The following is a 16545-nucleotide window of genomic DNA, read 5'->3' on the forward strand; positions in this document are numbered from 1 at the left end:
ACAGGTTAGGTTCTTCAGTTGACTAATGTCAGTGAGAAGCCTCTCAGTGATTAGGACGACAAATGAGAAGCACGGGCATCTCCAAGAGGCCATGCTCATCGAGTCCCATGCAGAAGTTGCTGCAGGACAGAAAAAGCAGAGGGCTGAGTAGTGAGCACCAGGGCTGACTGAGGACGAGCACTTGTTCATGTGCTGTCCTTGCTGGTCTCCTACAACCTGCAGATATTATCTCTGCATGCTTAGTATTTTACTAACATTTAGTTTTTAAAGGTTCAATAAGAAAGATAATTGACACCTGTGTGCCCACTGCCCAGGTTTTCCAATGTGTATGTTCCATTATTATCTGCTGTTGATCTTTTAAGGAAATAGTTTCTATGTCAGTTTGAAAGCATCTCTTTTCACTACACCACTTCCTCTCCAGAGGAGTAACCTTAGAGAAGTTGCCCTTGGTCCTGGTCCTGCAGCTTCTACTCTCAGTGCTTTTACTTGACGTGTGTATCACTGTGAATGTTTTAGAACTTCATATAAGTAATAACATGGATGTAGACATATTTTGCTTTCTTTGTTCATAATTATAATTTTAAACTTTATCTGGGTAATACATGTCTGGTTTTGTTCATTTTAACTGCCATATAGCACTCCATTCTGTAACTAAGTACAAGTTATATGCTATTCATTTATTTCTGTACAAGTACACAGCAAGATGAATTTCACCCTTCTTAATCTGTAAGGAGACCGTGCCTGTTGCTTTGTATTCGTTGTTCTCTGTCTTACTGATGCTGTGTGCGTCCTAAGTGAAGCACATAGTCCAGGGTGAAAGCCTCTGTAGACTAGAAAGTGGGGATATGAGTGTCTCGCATTGGTGTGCTTGTTACTAAAGGATGGGTCCTACAATGACCCCTGCCCAGCACTGTAGCCACTGGTCCTGCAGCACTGGTGAACCCCTGAAATACCTTATCTCACAGGCAGTGGTCAGAGAACTGCCATAAAGCACTTCCCATGTGTATTGGTTCAAACTTCTAGAATCTGTGACACTGGGTAGTATATTTTTTAGGCATTTAAGTACTGTACAGTTTTGGGGGGAGGTTCCTAGTAACAATTATATCAATCCCATGTGCACAATAAAACTTAGAGAAGTTTAAGGGCCTATGGGAGGATCAGGTGTATTCTAGGTCATACAGAGAAAGTAGAGGCCACCAAACTGCAAAGTATATATGACATCTTCCCTAAGGATGGGTTCTACTGAGTGATAAATAATGCTGAGGATAGTGGTCTAGGGAGGAAGGGCCAGGGATAAACATTCTGGGGGACTCAGGTGAGGCCTGGCTCTGCAGATAGCACAGATCACCAGGCTATTAACTACCTCTACTCCCAGCCTTCTGGGTGGAAAACAGACCCCTATCCCTTCCATTGAAGAGACAAGCAGAGTGTTTGACAGTCCTGGCTTCCCTAGTGCTTCTCTGTGGGCACAAGGATTGTGTACAGATGTGGGAATGGCAGTGACTAAAGAAGACCTGGCACACGGTGCTAGAGAAGGTCCTTGTTAGGCCAGTGTGGGGACCTGCCACTGTCCTTTTCAGCAGGAAGACTGTGTTCAGTTACAATTGGCTTTCAGATCTGGACCAAATCTTCTTACCTTTTCTCCAATAGGATGGCTCCTGAGCGCATGAGGTCCCTGTCACAGGTTTGTGTCCCTCTTGTTACTCTGCCTGATGTTGAACCCCTGGTAGAAGCTCTACTCACCTTCCATGGACATGAGCCTCAGGAAGTCCTTTCGCCTGAGTTCTTCGAAGCTGTAAATGAGGCCATTTTGTCGTGAGTCCATCCATCTTACCCTCATTTTGTTTTTCCTAGTTGTAGAATGTTATGATATGGAAAGAACATATGACAGTATATTTAATGTACTCAGTTTCTCTTTATTTTTATGAAATTTATTTACTTATTTACTATTAGTGTGTGTGGCGGTCTGAGGACAACTTACAGGAGTTGGTTTTCTCCTTACTGAGTACCAGGGATTGGACTCAGGTCATAGGCTTGGCAGCAAGTGTCTTCATACTTGCCGTCCCTCCCCCTCCCATCTCAGTGCACTTAATGCTCTTAACAACTACTAAAGACCCGGAGAGCTTTGTGTGAGTTGTACTTCCCACCAGAAATTTAGAACAATGCTTATTGAGCTGGGGTCGAATACTTGCCTATCACAGTGCGTAGGTTTGATCCTCAGTCCTTTGGATGGAGGGAAGGGGAAGGATGACTAACACCTGCTGAGCAAGCACCACTTATATCCGTATAAACCTCATAATAGTTGTACATGGAAGGCTGGAGAGATGGCTCAGAAGTTAAGAGCACTGCTGCTCTTCAGTTGTTCTGAGTTTAATTCCCAGCAACTACACGGTGGCTCACAACCACCTATAATGAGATATGGTGCCCTCTTCTGGTGTGCTAGTGTACATGCAGGCAAAACACTGTATACATAATAAATAAATCTTTTAAGAAAGCTATACATGGTTATGCATACCTGAACCCAAGCACTGGGCTATGGGAGGAAAATAGGTGGCTCCCTGGTGCTAGCCCCCAAAAGGGAAGATCCACATTCAGTGGGAGACCCTATCTCAAGGGAGTAAGGCAGAGAGTGATAAAGCAGGTAAGCTATTGTTTTCCTCTGGTTTCTACATGTACATAGAGGTACACACATACAAAATAACAATAACCAGTGAGCTTCTATAAGACAGTGATAACCTGTTTGACAGGTGACAATGTTTTTGTGTCTTATGATTCTCTTTCCCATGCCAGGCATGGAAAGCTATATTCAGTCGCTTTGGTGAATGCCCATCCCCACACAGTTGCATGATTGTAAAAGCAGTGACATCATAATAGCCATTGGAGATAGGAGCGAATAGTTTGCTTTGACCTAAATTTGAAATAGTCATGTTTTTAAAGGGTTATTTGCAGTGTACAATGTGAGGTTATAATAATGAGATTTTTATACCTCATTACATTAAAATCTCTTGGCCTAGCCGAGGGTGTGGCTCACTTGGCAAAGCACTTGCCAGGAAAGTATGCATGCCCAAGTATAGGTCCCCAGCACCTACATAGAAAAGCCCATGAGGCGCATGTGCCTGTAATCCCAGGGACAGGAAGAGTAGAGACGGCTGTCCTGGGGCAAGCTAACCAAATCAGCAAGTTCTGGGCCGAGTCTGGTTCTGTCTCAAAAAATAAAGTGGAGAGTGATTGCAGAAGACACCTAGTATCTGGCTTCTGCATGGCACATGCACATATACATGCATGTGTACACACATGCACAGTCATAAGCCTGTTTGCAGGTCAGTTCTTGTCCCTCTGTATGGCTTTGCAGCCTGATGTGTGCCTCTTGTTAAATGCCTGTCCTTGTTAAGTGCAGCTTCCTATTCGGCATGTTCCCTTATATGGCTCTTGTTCTCACTGTCTCACGTGTTTTTGACATGTCATAAAGTATTGAAGAGCTGCCACAATATTTCTAAGATTCTAATTTCCACTTAAAAGTTTAAGTTTGGGCTGGAAAGATAGTTCAGTGGGTGAAAGCCAGACAGCCTGGGTGGGTATTGGAACCCAAGGTTGGAGGGTAGAAGTGGCTTTCCAAAAGCTGCCCTCTCAACCTTCATAGGCACCATGACATGAGTGCACTGTACTACACGTATGTATAGTGGTAATTGTAAAGTAATTTATCTTAAATAAGGTGCCCTAGGGATCTTACTACCTCTGCCTACCTTGCAGTGGGATTGCAAGTACATGCTACTATAATGGGCTTAAAATAAGTAAAATAAACAAACACTTCATACCTATCATGGCCACAGAGTCTGTTCCCCCACTCCTCTTTTAAGGTGACCTGTTCACTTTGCTAAGGTTGAGAAAGTGTATGGCATATACCCAAATGAATGACCATGGTGGATTGTTATTCTTTGAAGTCACCGTCCATGGATGGTGCTCACACTAGCACGGGAGTGCTTCTTTGCAGACAGCATAGGCTGGGCATGGGGCAAAGTGTCTCCTGTGTTTTCCTTTACCATGAAGAATTTCTAAAACTCTTCTCAGGAGTAACAATGAACAGAATCTGTATTCTATGTAGACTTATCAAATGTTCTTGTTGAATGTATCAGCTCTCTCTGTGAAGGTGCAGGCAAGGATGAGGGTACAGAAAGTTTGCATGTTGTTACTTTTGCACTGTCAGCACAGTGGTTCAGGAAAATCCATGAGACTGTCAATAGGTTCTCAGCACTGTCCAGGCCTGTGTCTAAGCTGCACAGAACAGGTGCTTGGCTGATACTGCAAGTAGGTAGACCATGGTACAGCAAGGCCAGGCAGGCCTGCAGGGTCACAGTCAGGGAGACGCTCATGAGCCATGTGGCATCTTCTTTTCAGTCACTGAGTTCATTTTCATTCCATTGGAGCCACTGGAAGTTATTGGAAGTCTCTAGCTGATGCGACAGTGAGCGTGCCTGGTGGGAGCATGTAAGCATAGTGCTGCAGAAGACACAGACGACAGGTGCCGACTGCCGTAAAGCCGAGAGAGGCAGCGGACCGCAGGCCTGCGCTCATCTGTGTCTGGGCACATGTGCTGGAGCAGACAGGTGCCTGTGCCTCATGAGTCAGTGCTCTGATCTGCCAGCTTCATCTTCTCCTGACAGGACAGCTATGGGATGAGAGTGCAGCTCTTTTAATCTCCCCTTTAAAAGCCAGCCTTCTGTTCTTAAGTTTAAAAAATATACTATATGTTTCATTTTCTATGGAATATTGGTAAAGTATAAAATAATATAAGGCGTACATTAAAATATGTAACTATAAAATATATACTGCATCTTGATAAAGCATTTTATATAAAATATAGTTATTAAATTCAGATAAAAATGTAAAAATCTTTTCAAAAGTTTACTTTAAAAATTTTTTACCTTATGTATATGAATAATGTTTTGCCTTCATGCATGTATATGTACCATGTGTGTGCCGTGTTGGATCCCCTGGAACTGGATGGTTGTTAACCACCATGTGGGTGCTAGGAATCAAACCTGAGTCCTTTGCAAGAGCAGCACATGTGCTTTCAGCCCCTGAGCTCCTACAGCCCCCTTCAAAAGTTAGAAATACATTATTGCAAACAAACAAAGAGAATATGTGTTTGCTTTTATTACATTTCCATGTAGGAACAAAGAAAAACATGAAATTATTTAAAATATGGACTCTTTTATACTGATGGGATTACACAATTTATATCTGGAGATGACAAAAGCATAGTAGAAGGAAAAAAAATTGAAGTGAATCTCTGAAAATATATTTAAATGTCCTAAATGTTCTTATCTCTAAATTCCTTCTCAAATATAAAAATATACAAACATGCCCCTTGAATGTCAGAGAAGTCGCATCCTCTGGTGCGCTGTCGTCACTGTGAAGCTCTGCACTGGTGGGCTTGAGGACCGCAAGTGCAGCCCGGGGTGAGGGGGGCCCAACTCTGCCTCGGGGGGGGGGGGGGGATGGAGAGAGGAAGGGGCCCCAGGGAAAGTGAAAGACTTTAGTGCTGTGAGCTCACAGTGCTTTAGTTGCTCTGTGCCCCCTGCCCCCAGTGCTGCCTTGACCTCGATGCTGAGCTGTTGCTGGGAGGGACTCCTCTGCAGTGTTTGGATCAGGGTTCCTTCTTATGCAAATTTCTACTCTACTGGTCTTAGAAAATACAATTTATCCATGCTAAAAATTCAAAGTACAGAGTTAATGTGATTTTTTTTTTACATTTATTTTATTCTGCAGGTTGATTTTGCAAAGTATTTGTTAAAATGGCACGTGTCTTGCTCACACGCCATTTTGGACATGAAAGATATTAACTATCACCCACCCATGTAGCCTAGGAGTTCTCTTAGCCTGTGCTCAGCTTCTGGATTCAGATGGACCTGCCTTGCTACTTTCTTTCTTTGGTTTGGTTTGGTTTGTGGTTTTTTGTTTTGTTTTGTTTTGATTTTTTGAGACAGGGTCTTTCTGGGTAGCCTTGGCTGTCTTGGACTCACTTTGTAAACCAGGCTATCTTCCAACTCACAGTGATCTGCCTATCTCTGCCTCCTGAGTGCTGGGATTAAAGGAGTGCACCACCACTTGTTTTGTCTTCCATATAAACTCTAAAAATGATTTAGCCTCTGGGAAGATACCTCCTGTTGTCCGGGGGAGGACCCCATCAAGTGTGTGGGCAGGCCTGGGGAGAGCGGCATCGATGCATGTTCCAGCCTCCTGGCCATCTGTGACACAGCCACCTCCTGGCCTTCTGTGACACAGCCACCTCCTGGCCTTCTGTGACACAGCCACCTTTCTGCTTGTGCAGCTTCACTGTGCAATGAAGCAGCATTTGCTCTTGCCCCATGTGCACCTTTTAGATTTGTCTCCTTTGTTTTGCAATCTTGGCTATCACCTGTGGGTCTTCTCCTTCATCTCGATGTCCTGTTGCATCACTACATTTGGAAATGAAAATGTTCAGAAGAGGAGGGGGTTCCTGGTAGAGTATTTCCACTTTCTATAATAGAACTCTTAACATTTATAAACATTAAATATTTCATTTTCTATGAAAGCAAATAATCCAAAGGAGGCTAAGTTGTTTAATATTTTCAAAAAAAAGGTCAAAACAAGAACTATATGTGGTAGCTCACCTTTGTATCCCACCACTCAGGAGACTGAGGCAGGCAGATTGCCAAAAATCAAGGCCAAGATGGGTAATCCCAACACCCTGTCTGAACATAACCAACCAACTAAATCAACAAAGTGAAACATAGAAGCATAATTTTCATGGTTTGACTGGCGAAGGTGGCTGAAGGGTTAAGAGCATACACAACTGGAGAGACCTCTAGTTCAGTTCCCAGCATCCATGTTGGGGTACTCCCAACTATCTGGAACTCCAGTTTTGGGGTATCTGATGCCCTCTTCTGGCATCTGTTGGCATCTGTACACACACACACACACACACACACACACACACACACACACACACACACACACACACACAGAAACAAAACAACATATCCATAAATAAACATGAAAACAAAAGTAGTTTTTGTTTGTTTTTGTTTTTTGAGACAGGGTTTCTCGTCGGTGTAGCCCTGGCTGTCCTGGACTCCCTTTGTAGATCAGGCTGGCCTCGAACTTAGAGATCCACCTGCCTCTGCCTCCCAAGTGCTGGGATTACAGGTGTGCGCCATCACACCTGGCCTCTGAAAAATAATTTAAAAAATCTTCTTCAATCCTTCTGTCACAGCTTACTCAGTATGTCTGATTTTATTTTAGACATCTTCCATCACCTGTGTTATTCATGAGTGTTGAGGAGCTATCATCTGCTGTTGCGCAGAGTCACTTGAGGGTCTAACGGTTTTCACACCACTCCTACCTTTCGTACTCCATAGCACAGGGGAAGCTTCATCTCTGTTTGGAGGAATCCACCAGCGGGGCATCTGAGTGTCCAGCCTTTCCCTTTGGACACGGATCAGACTGAAGCAGAATGCCTTTGGCATCTTTTGTAAACACCATAGCAGTTTCAGAAATGAGTCACCAGGAGGCGAGGTGCCCAGAGCCCAGGGAGAAGGCCTGCCTGCCCTTGCTTCCATTCCACTTAGGCTAGTGCATTCTCCCTCAGTGACTAATTAAGTTTATTTGGTTTGGGAAGTTATGTCTACTAATCCACAAGGGACAGACTGTCCAGAAACACTAGGTGGTCCTCAGGATGTCCAGCAGCTTCAGACCAGCAAGTGAACCCAGCAGCCTCGTCAGCCGGAACCTTTCCATGGCCACTTTCCTGTGGAGCGCCCATCTGCCACATGCCCACAGAGGAGGCTGACTCAGTGAGCTGTGCAGATTGCCACTCCACACCCTGCACCTCTTCCAGCGTGAACAGTTCCCCACATGGGTTGTGTGGCCTTCTAGAAACCACAGCTTTCTTTGACCAAAGTAACCTTGCCCTGTTTTCAGTTTCTCAACTGCTTACCATAGCACACAGTGGAATTCCTGTGTTTTATAATTGGCTGGGCGTCTTTGGCCTTGGCTTCCAAATGCAATCACGTATTTCCAGAAATGGGCGGTCTGTTTCCTCTAAACAACTTGTGATGGTTCCCCTCTGTGGTTTAGATAACCTCGACGAACCATTTAATCCCTTGACCTAAATGTCAAACCTAACTCTTTATGAAATTCATCCTTAAGAGTCTTTCCTCAGCTGTAGATTGCCTGAAATCTTTCAGAGGTGGGGTGGTGGTGATGCTCAGGGTTTTTGATGAACCTGTGGATTTAGTGGTTGAGTGTGGCATGTCCTCTGAGCTAACCCCAAATCCAGTGCCTCAGAGACACCGGGGAGTCTGATGACAGCTTGCAGAGGTTTCTGCAGATGAAAGAGGACGTGGATACATGGCCGTGAGGCTGTGACAGCGAAAGAGATAATGTATGGTCTTTGTCTAGGCCTCTGAAAGGTTTGGGATTTCCTGAGTGAGAGGTAAAGGATGCACCCTTTGGTATGACAACCCTTTTCCACCATGTGGGAAAAAAAAAAGCTGGGCCCCAGAGAGCTTCAGGGTCACGGCTAGCACCAGAGCAACCAGACCTCTGACCACCAGAACTGGGTGTGTTATAGTGGCCAGCGTTACATCAGCTAAACCCCAGGGCTTGAAGGACATCTGGTTGGTGAACACAAAAGACTCTGGGAGAGTGGTATGCCTGGAGCCTGCAGACCCAAAGCCCATCCCCCACTGCATCTTCTGGGTCTCTTTAGTTTGGCTGTTTTAACCACTCTTCCTGATGGGTGCACTAACCATGAGTAGTTGGCCTCAGAGTCGATTGAAGCAGCAGACATCAGTGCGATATCCAGAGAGATGGAGAGGTGACTGGCAAGGGGAAAAAGCATGTATAGAGTCGTTTGAGAGAAGAGTGAAAGTACAGTTAGCTTCGGGCAGCAGGGATGACTAACACCAGCTGATCACATAAGTTGACTGTGACATGTGGCCACCGTATGACTAATAGGTTAGAGCACAGCACTTTTGAGAGTCAGAGGGGCTCCGGTCTATAGTATGAGCTGGCCCCACACAAGCTAGGGTATGTCTTTACTCCAAGATGGAGGGGGCTCAGATGCCACTGAAAGGTTGAACAATACCCCTACCCCAGCAGTGCCCTTGCCCAAGTTAAAGCTGGGAGTGCTCCCCCACAGGCCTACACCCCAGTAGTATGTGTGTGAGCAGAGTAGTATTATGGAGAGGGGAGAATTGCTGGGCTAGCTGGCTGCCAGCCTAATAAAGCAAGAAAAACAGGTTTAGGAAGAGACCTGCCTCAAAGGAGAAAGGCAGAGACAGACAGACAGAGGAGAGGAGACAGAGGAAGAGGTCTGCTGTCATCTGGCCTCTGCACACATGCACACATACTTAAACTACACACAAAAGACAGAAAACAAGTAAAGCTACTGACACGGTTGGGCTCTAACGTAAACGAGGCATCTCCCATTGAGAGGTGCATGAACACTTACTGAATCCGCAGTGTGGTCTGTGCGCGTTGGGTCCTTGTAGCCACTTTTGTCTAAGAGATCAATAAACCAAGGCTCTGAAGGGCCAGCTGCCTTCTTTAGTGCTATGGCCTCAATCCGGGTCTTAGTGTACTTCACCACTTCAAATGCTTTGCACATAACATGTTTTTAACTTCATGACCACATTTCCTGGACATCACAGGGCTTTTGTTCAGCTCACTTTCCTCTGCCCCTTTCTTTACTACGTATGTGTTTATGCTTCTGGAAGAGGCCCTGACTTCTGAGCATTCTCCGCTTTTAAGTTCTCAGGTGGGTGATTATCGCCGTGCTTTGCCAATAGGTGATCAGTATTGACTGCTGTCAGGAGCACAGAGGGACACCTCACATGCTTGATTGGTAATTTCCATTTGAACATGGCTCATTTTCTTTTTTTGCAGGACTCTATTTTTGTTTAACTTTCTGCTTATTTCTTGCCCAAAGGAAAAAAATTGCTCTTCCCACGTCCTCTGTGGTCAGCCTCTGGTTTCGGCATTTCCCCAGCCTTGAAAAAGCAACACTGCATCTTTTTGAAAAGCTGCTCTCCAGCAAGAAAAATTGCCTTAGAGGGATGGAGTGCTGTATAAAAGAGTCATTACTGGTACGTGCTGGGCTTTGGTGACAAGAGAAATCCTTAAAGGAACCACTGGGAATAGTGTTTTCAGCTGAAGAGTGACACAAGTAAAAAAGTATGAGCAAAGCCCAAGGTTTTCTTAGAAACATCTAATGCCTAGGAGCTTCTGTGATCAGAAGTGTCCTGATTTACATCTGTGTGCATTTGTTAGTACCACCCACCTCCCACTGCTAAGAAGACCCATCAGATGCTTTCCTGCCTTTGCTCTGCTCCACCACACTGCCCCATTTCACAAGAAAGCAAGCCGTGTCCTCACCAGTGGCATATATAGAGTGCAGTTCCCTGGGACAGATTAAGCTTTTAAAAATACTGTTTCTCATTGCAACATGAGAAACATAGGCTTAACACCAAGGATCTTTTGTGCAAGGGCGAGAAGAAACCAATTAATACAAACTTAGAAAGTGAGTTTACAGCACTTCATAAGGAAAAGTAGAGTATTGAAGAGAAACAAACAAGAGCTCAGAAAAATGCTTAAAGCAGCAAAACCAGTCAAGTGTTGTGTAAATATTCTTTTGGGTGAAGCTCCTGCTCACAGAGGCCTTAACCTCCTTCAGGAGCCTCTAAGGTCTTAGCACCAGTGGCTTGGGGTCCAGGCAAATGGTCAGAGCCTGGGCAGTCAGTGTGTCTGCCTTGTGTGAGCTTAGTGAGGTTCTGTAGGAACAGAGATAAAGACCAGTGTCCCCAAGAAAGCATCTGCCAGTGTGACCCATTACCTGGTGCCTGGTGACAGTTTCACCCTAAGAATAGTGTTTTCCCCAATGAGGGCACAGCCTGTTACCATTCAATCCAGTGACAAGCTAGCCAATGCAAGGAGAGCTTCAAGCAAGCTGGTTTCCTGCAAGACAAAAAAAGAGTGAGAGAAAAGCATTTGAGTGTCTGTGTTTGTGTAAGCAAACTAAACTGAGCACAGTGGTGTGCTGACTTGTTGAGCCAAAACTGGTCTAGTTGGGTGGGCAAGATAAAGTGGATAAAGGTGCTTAGTGCCAAGCCTGACAACATGAGTTCAATCCCCAGGACCTACATGGTGAAAAGAGAACCAACCACCACAAGCTGTTCTTTGACTTCCCCACACATGCTACTTTATGTATGCCCCCATAAATAAAATGTAATTAAAAACAGCCTGGACACCATAGCAAGACTCCACTTAAAAATATGAAAGAGATTTACTGTGCATAGAGTGCTAGGAAGAAGCCAGCCAGTGTCCACAGAAAACTGCTTCGCCTGCTCCAAAGTCCAGCTCCCTCAGGCCACGGTCCTAGATTTGGGTGAAGTCCTGAGAGGACTTAAAGGGCTTATTCACTCAGGCAGCCCTTCAGCTCTGGGACCTGTTGGGTGTGCATGCTCGCAGGGCAGAGGCGTGGGGAATTGTGTCTCCAATGAAGTCTGCAGCAGCAGGGTCTCCTCTTCTTGGAGGTGTTTCAGCTCAGCTGCCTAGTGTCAGGTATTGGAGTGAAGGGTGCAGGGCACCAGCTGCCTCATATGCGTATCCTTGCACAGTTGTCATTGTGGCTTTCAGTTAGCCGCTTAGCATGGTTACAGAGGAGCAGCCAGGGGGGTCTTGTTAAAAGCAGGATTTACAGCCGGGTGTGGTGGCACACACCTTTAATCCCAGCACTCGGGAGGCAGAGGCAGGCAGATCTCTTTGAGTTTGAGGCCAGCCTGGTCTACAAAGTGAGTTCAGGACAGCCAAGGATACACAGAGAAACCCTGTGTCGGGGGTGGGGGTGGGGGGTCCGGGAAGAAAAAAAAAAAGTAGGGCTTATAAGGATCAAAATGTGGTGGCTAATGGCACAGCACTGTAGGAACCTCAGTAGCCTCTTCTGTGTAGCCAGTGACTTTTGTGAACTAGCGTGTCTAATGGAGGCCTAGGCTGAAGAAGGTGCTGAGGCCGCTTGCCTGCCCTGCATTGTTGGCATCTTCTCTTTCAGATTGGAGACTGTAGAGGAATCAGTAACAGGGCACCAGTCGCTTTAATTCTCTCTCTTTCCATTTGTATGTACATTTGCGTGCATGATTGCTACTTCTCACCATTTTCAAAAGTGTTAGATGTAGATCACCATCTTTCTTTTCTTTTTTTTTTAATACATTTTTATTAATTTATACATATTACATCTCAGTTGTTAGCCCATCCCATGTATCCTCCCATTCCTCCCTTCCTCCCACTTCCCCCCTACTACTCCACTCCCCTCCCCTAAGTCTGTGTCTGAGGGGGACCTCCTCCCCCTGAATATGCTCATAGGGTATCAAGTCTCTCCTTGGTGACCTATTATCTTTCCTCTGAGTGCCACCAGGCATCTCCGTCCAAGGGACATGTTCAAATATGGGGCACCAGAGTTTGTGTGAAAGTTAGATCTCCTTCTCCACTCAACAGTGGAGAATGTCCATCGGCTAGTCCGGGTAGGGGTTCAAGGTTTTTACTGCCTATTTTTTCCTTGGCTGTCGCCACAGTTTGCAGAGGACCCCAGACTCGCCTATAGTTTTCCAGGACCCACTGGATCCTTCCATTTCCTCTTTCTCCCAGGCTTCTCACACCTAAAGTTTCAATAGGATGTCCTCCCCTCTTACCCACTATTCTGGTCAAAACGACACTGAGATTCCATCTTACACCCATCAGAATGGCTAAGATCAATAACTCAACTGACGCCTCATGCTGGCGAGGGTGTGGAGAAAGAGGAACACTCCTGCATTGCTGGTGGGAATGCAAACTAGTACAACCACTTTGGAAAGCTATCTGTGCTTTCTCAGAAAAATGGGAATAGGGCTTCCTCAAGACCCAGCTATTCCACTCCTTGGAATATACCCAGAGGATGTACTACCACACAACAGGGACATATGCTCAACCATGTTCATAGCTGCCTTATTCATAATAGCCAGAACTTGGAAACAACCTACGTGTCCCTCAATAGAAGAATGGATAAAGAAACTGTGGTACATTTACACTATGGAATACTACTCAGCTATTAAAAACAAGGAATTTCCAAAATTTGTGGACAAATGGATTGAACTAGAAATTGTCATAATGAGTGAGTTCACACAGAAGCAAAAAGAGCTAAATGGTATATACTCACTTATATAGAGGGGAGGACAGGATCACCATCTTTCTAAATGTAGAGCTTCTAGAATGTAAACGTAAATGTAGAGCATCTTTCTAAATGTAGAGCTTCTAGAAGCTCCCTGAAAGCCCCTTCCAGGTTTAAGGTAGCAAATTACTTTGTCTGGTAAATGTCTATCTTTAAATTAAATGTGCTCTCTGTGATGTAAGTTACTTTGTCTCTGGTCTGTTTTGCTTTCAGTGCCAAATGAAGACACTGGGTTATTTGCTTCCGGGCTGCTTGTAACTGTCCTTTCCGTCTTCCCAGTCTCGGGGACTGTCTGTGGCTGTTTGTTGATGTTACTGGTTCTTCTCTGAGCTGTGTCTACATCTGTTTTACCTGGATCCTTCAGTGGGCACAGGAAGGCGCCCCCCTCCCATAGACAGCGTATTGTGGGAACCTCACTCTGGGTTGGAAGTTGGTATTACCTTCCTTGTCACGCAGCGTAGAAGCAGTTTATCAGGATCATGTGTGGGAAGCTTCAGAGCTTACTTTATTAGGGTTGAGGAGGGATTTGAGGGGGTGTTATTTGGTTTAATTTATTGTGGCATTGCCAGGATGTGACCTCTCTATGCTGCGTGGTTCATGGATGTAATTACAATACAGACAACAAGGTGGAAGGCCCTGATTGACTTAGGCAGCTCTCCTCCACTATCCAGAGCCAGAGAACCGGAGAGCCCAGCAGGGTAGGCTAAGCCCGCGACCTGGCTGAGTGATTACAGGGTAACCTGAAGAGCCTGCTTCCTAATTGCATCATCTGATTCATTTATCGCAGCGTAGCATCTTCAGGCATTGACAGGGCCATGCACAGTATCAGGCCTGTAAGACCCAGCTAGACTGCTGCACTTTGCTGCCCAGGAAACCTGATGCCAATTGCATTAGCGCTGGACTCTGACAGTAATTAAAGTGTGATGGTCTACAGAACTTGTGCTTTGTGTGGAGTGCTGTTAATTCTATTCCCATCCCTTGGGACTATCCAGAATGAGTCCTGGAAATTCTATAGTGACCCAAATATAGCAAAAGCGAAAGATAAAAGTGTAATGACCTCCCTGAATGTCCTTTGGCCTTTCACAGACTTCAGAGGTCTGGCAATTTCCGTTAAGTCAATGAATGATAAGAGACTAGTCAGAAGTCACCTTAATTTCCGTGTGTATGTGTACATATGTGTGAGACCTGTGAAATAAAAATACATTCCCAAACCTGCTTATGTTTGAAGGTCAACCTTTGGCTTCTTTACCCTGGATTGTCCCCAAGATCATGGCTGCCTGCCACAGTTGGTGGCCTCAGAAAGATCAGGCTGTTAACCCCAGTTTGTCATTTACTGTGCAGACCAAAAGTTTCAAAAACAGATGGTCTTGTGTTTCCTTTGACAGAGCAGTCACCATGAGACCATAATCCGTAGCCTCAGACCTGACCCTGAAAATAGACGTCAGAAGTAGTGAAAGCCACTTGCTAATTATGCAGCCCCTTTGGCACTGTGCTCTTTGCCCAGGCTGGCCTTGTATCAAGGAGGCTGTTTTCCGGTTACAGTTCTGTGTGTGGAGCCCAGAAAACTATTGTTTGGGTCCTCTATTTGAATGAAAAGGGATGGATGGGTGGCAGGGTGGCCTGTGCTTGGCTGCCACACTGTGCTACGTGCCAGAGCCAGGGGCACCCTGGTTCCCATGCCCTCCCCATGCACTCTTTCATGGACTGACCCACCTGCTGGCAGCCACCACAGCTGGGCCTAGGAGAGCTGCTCCAAAGAGAGGTTACATGGGTAGCAGGAGGCAGGGTAGGACTTTTGTTTTACTCTGATCTTAGCTCGGGGGCTATTATCTTACCTAGAAGAGTTGGCAGCTCAGTAAAATGTTTCTTTGTCTGTTCGCGCTTCAGATGCTCCAGTGTGTTCCTCCTATTGGCCAGGACATGTCTTTGTTCTCATTCTTAAGAGAGCAGTCACTGCAGCTTCAGGAGGAGAAACTTCCCAGGAAGCCCCCTGCCCGGTCCCATCCCTAAACACAACCAAAGAGTTAGTTCCTGTCCTCGATGACACTGGTGGGTTTTGTGCATGAATAGGTTTTGCTAATGTTGTAGCATTTTCTCTCCCTGCATTTTTGTATTCTTGAACTACTTTCTACCTGAGCTTTAATGTGATACATGTAATTAAACCAGAGTTGTAGCAGATGGCTTTGGTGGACCAACGAAGTGCAATGGGGCTTCTGTCTGTACTGCCCTTGCCAATGTTGACGTGGGAGGGGGCAGAGGCCCCAGCATTGTCTCCAAAGAAAAGCTCAGGGTGCGAGATAATCTCCACTCTTGGGCTTGCAGGGCTGGCAGCTACTGGAAGACAGCGGGGAGAGGGGCACAGACAGATCACACGGCATAGTGGACCGTGGCGTCCCTCCCATTCAGAGGCCAGGTTGAGCAGTAGTGGGAGCTGAGCATAGACAAACAAGGACCAGTGTGTGCAGAGCTGGCGTCCCATAGTGTGCACCCCACGTCTCTATCCTGACACTGAGACTGCATGTAAACTTGCAATAAGAGCACATTTGGTACTTGTTAAGGTTTTAAGCCCAAGAATGACAGATTTATCACTAATTAAACAATAATTGCATTATGGGGTACTGAAAAAAATTGCTTGTAGTATAAACAACATCTGGTAAAGATTAAAAAGAAAGCTCAAATTTGTTGTAAGAAACCTGAATCTCTTAAAACAAAATAGATTCTAAAATGTAAAAGAGTTGTTTAGTTTTATGTTTTAACATTTTAAAAATAGAAAGAAAAATGCCACAATGAAACTGTGTTTTTATAAAAATGCCTTGTTTTACAGAAGAGATGTAAACATATGTAGATTTTTTTTAAAAAGCCAAATCACTTTTTAACTCAAAAAAGTTTACTGTTGAAGCATATGAGGAGTTGTTCTGTAGAAGAGGCTTTTGTTTTGTTTGGATTTGTATGTACTTGTGTCTCTTTAGTGACTACAGTCACCTTTTAACTCATGTCTATGTGCAGAGAAGGGGTGTCTCTTGTCAAAAGAGGGGGGGGACTGGCTCCTCAGGCATGGGCTGCCCCTCTGGTGGGCAAACTGGAGGGAAAACATCTCAGCTGATTTTCTCAAGTTACCATTTTCTGGGTAAACATCAAAACATTAAAATGAGCCAAGAAAGGAGAATCCACCCTGAACTACTGAACTTGCGCTGCCACACAGCCGTGGTTTCCCTCTGGGTTCTGTGGCACAGGAGACTTGTATTCTTCCTGGTCCCTTTCTTTGTCTGAGAGCCATTCCCTTTCCTCCACAAATCACCTTT

The 16545-nt window shown here is 45.3% G+C and overlaps 1 protein-coding gene and 1 long non-coding RNA gene across 5 annotated transcripts in view; one reads left to right on the forward strand and one right to left on the reverse strand.

Annotated features, from left to right (window-relative positions):
* The window catches only part of FANCC (FA complementation group C), a 119766-nt gene that overhangs the window by 81142 nt on the left and 22079 nt on the right, over nucleotides 1-16545 (forward strand). For all 4 annotated transcript variants that reach the window (XM_084784053.1, XM_084784054.1, XM_084784056.1 and 1 more), the window contains 2 exons: nucleotides 1651-1815; nucleotides 9974-10130. In XM_084784053.1, the coding sequence (XP_084640179.1) occupies nucleotides 1651-1815; nucleotides 9974-10130 (322 nt within the window). The remainder of the gene's footprint in view (nucleotides 1-1650; nucleotides 1816-9973; nucleotides 10131-16545) is intronic.
* LOC311598736 lies at nucleotides 1748-9967 on the reverse strand. The gene is made up of 3 exons (XR_014779656.1): nucleotides 9497-9967; nucleotides 3816-6458; nucleotides 1748-1850 (listed from the first exon to the last, which is right to left on the reverse strand). It is a non-coding gene; the product is annotated as an uncharacterized lncRNA (long non-coding RNA).

Source organism: Acomys minous, assembly GCF_964271855.1.
Source record: "Acomys minous genome assembly, chromosome: 5".
Lineage (NCBI taxonomy): Eukaryota > Metazoa > Chordata > Mammalia > Rodentia > Muridae > Acomys > Acomys minous.